At 42.2% G+C, this 5,522-nt stretch overlaps 1 protein-coding gene across 1 annotated transcript; it reads right to left on the bottom strand.

Annotated features, from left to right (window-relative positions):
* Positions 1-2,454: 2,454 nt before the first annotated feature.
* On the bottom strand, positions 2,455-3,472 carry LOC143306625 (uncharacterized). The gene is made up of 2 exons (XM_076693072.1): positions 3,243-3,472; positions 2,455-3,179 (listed from the first exon to the last, which is right to left on the bottom strand). Exon 2 carries the CDS (start codon positions 2,905-2,907, stop codon positions 2,455-2,457), a length of 453 nt encoding a protein of 150 aa, XP_076549187.1. The 5' UTR covers positions 2,908-3,179; positions 3,243-3,472.
* Positions 3,473-5,522: the final 2,050 nt, after the last annotated feature.

Below are 5,522 nucleotides of genomic sequence, written 5' to 3'. Positions count from 1 at the left end.
CGGTACAGAATGCAAAAATATGATTGTTAAAATTTTTCGACTAATCGGTTCTAAGAGGCGAAGCAATACGCCGCTGGGACTTTGAAATATTTCGGAGCGCACCTAAAGTTCGTTATTTTGGCTAAACGGAGCGTAAATCTTCATTTATACCATCACGGACGTTAGTTTAATAGTGTTTAACGATGAATGCACGGTACAGAATGCAAAAATATGATTGTTAAAATTTTTCGACTAATCGGTTCTAAGAGGCGAAGCAATACGCCGCTGGGACTTTGAAATATTTCGGAGCGCACCTAAAGTTCGTTATTTTGGCTAAACGGAGCGTAAATCTTCATTTATACCATCCCGGACGTTAGTTTAATAGTGTTTAACGATGAATGCACGGTACAGAATGCAAAAATATGATTGTTAAAATTTTTCGACTAATCGGTTCTAAGAGGCGAAGCAATACGTCGCTGGGACTTTGAAATATTTCGGAGCGCACCTAAAGTTCGTTATTTTGGCTAAACGGAGCGAAAATCTTCATTTATACCATCACGGTCGTTAGTTTTCTAGTGTTTAACGATGAATGCACGGTACAGAATGCAAAAATATGATTGGTAAAATTTTTCGACTAATCGGTTCTAAGAGGCGAAGCAATACGCCGCTGGGACTTTGAAATATTTCGGAGCGCACCTAAAGTTCGTTATTTTGGCTAAACGGAGCGTAAATCTTCATTTATACCATCACGGACGTTAGTTTAATAGTGTTTAACGATGAATGCACGGTACAGAATGCAAAAATATGATTGTTAAAATTTTTCGACTAATCGGTTCTAAGAGGCGAAGCAATACGCCGCTGGGACTTTGAAATATTTCGGAGCGCACCTAAAGTTCGTTATTTTGGCTAAACGGAGCGAAAATCTTCATTTATACCATCACGGACGTTAGTTTAATAGTGTTTAACGATGAATGCACGGTACAGAATGCAAAAATATGATTGTTCAAATTTTTCGACATATCGGTTCTAAGAGGCGAAGCAATACGCCGCTGGGACTTTGAAATATTTCGGAGCGCACCTAAAGTTCGTTATTTTGGCTAAACGGAGCGTAAATCTTCATTTATACCATCACGGACGTTAGTTTAATAGTGTTTAACGATGAATGCACGGTACAGAATCCAAAAATGTGATTGTTAAAATTTTTCGACTAATCGGTTCTAAGAGGCGAAGCAATACGCCGCTGGGACTTTGAAATATTTCGGAGCGCACCTAAAGTTCGTTATTTTGGATAAACGGAGCGTAAATCTTCATTTATACCATCACGGACGTTAGTTTAATAGTGTTTAACGATGAATGCACGGTACAGAATGCAAGAATATGATTGTTAAAATTTTCGACTAATCGGTTCTAAGAGGCGAAGCAATACGCCGCTGGGATTTTCAAATATTTCGGAGCGCACGTAAAGTTCGTTATTCTGACTAAACGGAGCGAAAATCTTCATTTATATCAGCACGGACGTTAGTTTAATAGTGTTTAACGATGAATGCACGGTACAGAATGCAAAAGTATGATTGTTAAAATTTTCGACTAATCGGTTTGTTACGTGGCCGACGGCTTGGCAGCGCGCGTGGCTATCAGAGGCTTTCTGATTGGCGGCCGCGTAACTTATTTTATTATCAATACAACCCGAGCGGTAAGATTGTATTGTGGTAGGAACTGTCACAAGGTTTCACTGGGTTTAAAGGAGAATGCTAATGTGGGTTTGACACAGCAATGTATATATTCTACAATCTTGGTCTATTACAGATGTTGTTGTCGCGAATATAGGTGTATAATGTGATATATTACCTATTTCCACTATGCTCGGTGTTCACGCACTGGCAATGCGGGGGTGTTGTGTGTGGTTGATTGTAATGCCAAATAGAAACACGACTCGCGGATTCTATAAGGTGAATGTTGCTCGAAGGGGACTTCAACCCGATCTCACTAATAGTAACCAACTCACTACCGTACACGACGTGCTCGACACGAGATGAGCTCTGGTACTGCCCCCGATCGTTGGTACGAACGGGTTTATATACTAATTAAGAAGGGTGGTCTGGTTACTATTCGAGTGATCAGGCTGGGTCCACCTGCCTCTGCGACAGTTTAGAGTGGTTGCATCTGCTATTTGATTACGGCGGACCCATTGCTTTCCCAAGTGTTTGGTTCTGCTATCGGTGGGCCTTCTGTTTATTACGAGAGTAAATGGTCGGTTTGCCCGAGAGTTTTCCTTTCCAGATGTTTAAGCTTATTTGAAAGGAGACACGTTTGATAAAAACGGTCTGTCTACGTGACACCTCCCCCCTTAGATGAAACATCGCGGTAATCGTGATGCTTTCAATTGGAAAGGAAAACACTCACTAGAATGTGTTGAAGTTTTGGTGTTGTAATGCAATATGTCGGGTGTTATGTGTGATGTGTGTGTACTTATCGCTACGTGTGATGGTTGGTGATGCTGCTAACTGCGGTATGAAGTCGAAACGTACGTCTGGGTCCAGGCTGCCTCGATCGGATTTGTCTCTCGGTGTACCAGGTTGGTACTATTGCAGGCGGTGGTATGGGTTGGTTTGCTCTTTGGTATTCCATTTCCATGATGATGGCGGCAATACACTCCTCGCAGTGGTAGGCGGCCTGCGACTCCATCAGGGGCGCGCTGCAAATATCGCAGGCCCCAGGCGGATATGCCGTTGGTAGTGGATAGTGTACCTCCACCATGTCATAGATCCTTGCTGCTCCAAGGGCTGCTTCGAGAGCACACTGCATACAGACAATGCCAACGTCTAATCTGTAGCAAGTGCTGCGCATGCACAGGCGGGCCGTCAAGTTCATCAGCAGCTCGATGCGACTGGTGTCCCTCTCAGTTGGTTGTTCCCTGATGTAGCACATTTCGGTCCGCTCAGATAAGTGTTTTGGAAGAATGGTGTTGTGGTCTGCTTTTATACCCGGCCTGGAACCGCGTATCTCATGCCCAACCACGCCTCCGCCACGTTGAATGGTGGTTGTCCTGGTAGACGATCGAGGGCTACATCTGCCACGACCTCACCCTCGCCTCTGATGTTGGTTAGCAGACCCCTCCTTCCTTCCAACACCCTCTTGGCCTGCTCTATCTTCCAGGTCCTGCATACAGGGCGGATACCCCGTACCCGTACCTTGAAGGCCTGCCACGGTAGATTTTGAAAGCGTGGCGGCAAGGTCCGAAGTTGGTCGACCGGTGCCCTTACCACCTTGCCGTGGTCACGAAGAGCCACCTCGAACTGGCCGTCCACCAGGTGTTGAACTTCTCCTCGGACCCAGGTACCTTCTTTACTTCTGTACGCCACCAGACGTCCAGTGGTCAGTCTTCCCTGGTTTGGAAAGTGGAGGTGGCCGCGGTCGCTCATGTACCGATACAGGTCCCGGTACAGTCGCCTAGCTTCTTCCCGACCGTCGTCCACCTGCGCCCAGAATTCTACCGGATCGTCCACGTGGACAATTCCGATCCGAACAGAACTGCTCAAAACTATATTTTTGATGGTGTTCATTTTCTTGAGGATGTCCACTGATGAGACTATGGTGCCGAGAACTGCTTATATAGTCTGAAAACCCTTATCTTACCCCACTCTTATTTCGACTCTTAGAGGAGGGATGTGTAGGAGTGGCTACGGCCCCTTAGAATATTGTGGCACTTGGTCTAGGTGCTGAAGATTTTTCCCTTGGTAAATTTATATTATTTGAATTTGATTCTTCTGAGTTTTTAGGTATTTCTTCCAGTTGCAATTCAATTTCGTTCGGTTTGTCCAAAGGTTTTAGTTTATTAATGATTTTGTGTATATTACTTTTTATTATTGTCCCAATTATTAATAGTAGGATCAAAGATACTACTCCAAACGAGGAAAATGTTGATATTTTTATACGATTTGTGGAAATTTCTTGAAGTTCCAATTCTTTCGCCCGATGCTCCAATTCCTCTAGGTTTGGTGCTGTCGGAAGGTTCTTCCAATTTGTGATTACTTGATCTGTATTAGTGTAATTGGTTTCTAAAACTGATAGGTGATGTTCTGTTATTTTCGGAATGATTACTGATAAATTGTATGACGCTGATGGGTAATGTATAATATTTTCCATGGTTACTATTGTGTCCATTGCTTTTAATTGCATCGCATTTACTGTGGCTCTACATCCCGGTTCGAGGTTGAAAATTCCAGTATTGTAAATGTTTGCTATAGTTGGTTTTTCCCCTTTACAATATACCTGGGCCTTTTTATGGGTTGGCATAAAGAAAAACCAGGTAGCAGGAGCGCTTAACACTTGCCAGAATGGTTGAAGCTTGGTGGTTACCCTTACATCGCAGGTTTCCCAGTTTATGGCGGATGGGTTCAAAAGCAAGGTAGATTCGCAGGTTGCATGACCTTCTACCTGATATAATGGTAATGTTGATGGTCCTATTAACTGATTATTATGAACTCGGCAAACTCCAAGATATTCCTCGGTAGGTAAAAAGTATTGCTGCTCATCTGTAGTGACTGCAATGTATGAAATTTGTGGTTGTATGTACGTAACTACTTCTTTTTCTTTAATAACCTGCTTTGATGGACAAGGATAGATTTTATACAAATTGAACACCTTTTGTTCCAAAAGCGGTATGGTGAGTTCAAATAATACTCTGCCTTTTGCAAATACTACATTTAATTTCGTTAGTTTCTCGATTTGTTCAGTTAATAATTCTTCTGGAGATAATGGAAATTCATAAGTTAAAGATTGTTTGATCTTTAATGCTGACTTCAATAATTGCTGTGGTGAAAAAACGGCAGGATGCATTATTCCTTGTTTCGCTAATAATATTGCGTCTATTAATAATAGTAAATTAGTGCTGTAGTCGTCCAATCCTCTTTCTAATTCTAAAATGGTATCCCTTATAGCTGTTTCAAAACGGAGTTGGGCAATTTCGGACCTAGTTTCTTCTAAGAATCGCGAATGTTCTGATGCAGCTTTTATCAGCTCAGATGTAACCTGTGTTAAATTTACTAATCTTTCATGTATGGCTGAAAACTCCCCTTTCACAATGTGTATTTGCTTCGAGTTGAGTTCCGTTATTTCAAGTTGATTTTTATATAACTTATTCAATTCCTGGTTGTAAAAATCTGCGTCTTCTTGAGTTAAGGTTCCAAATAATGCTTTGTTGATTGTGCCAATAAATCCAAATGGTGCATTGCGTCGTAATGGTCGTCTTTTTGGAAAGGCATCGTTTCCTATTGCTGTTTGTATTAGATTCCTATACTGCATAGTGTTTTCTTCTCTTTTAAGTAACCGTGGTCCTACTTCCATGCTGAGGCAAGTTTCTAAACCGTGTTTTTTGCAAAGTTGGTTCATGGCCAGAATTATCTGTTCTACTGGTGGTGCATGTGCAAGGTATTTATCAACATCCAATGACGTGACCAATCGCCATTGCGATTGATATGTCCGTATGTCTGACAATTTATCGTAAAACAAACCCGTTGATTGCGCCAGTGGTAACACCTTTG

This window comes from Osmia lignaria, unplaced genomic scaffold (assembly GCF_051020975.1).
Source record: "Osmia lignaria lignaria isolate PbOS001 unplaced genomic scaffold, iyOsmLign1 scaffold0016, whole genome shotgun sequence".
NCBI classification, from domain to species: Eukaryota; Metazoa; Arthropoda; class Insecta; order Hymenoptera; family Megachilidae; genus Osmia; species Osmia lignaria.
The sequence above is the reverse complement of the archived record's forward strand: the minus strand, read 5'-3'. Positions and strand labels throughout refer to the sequence as shown.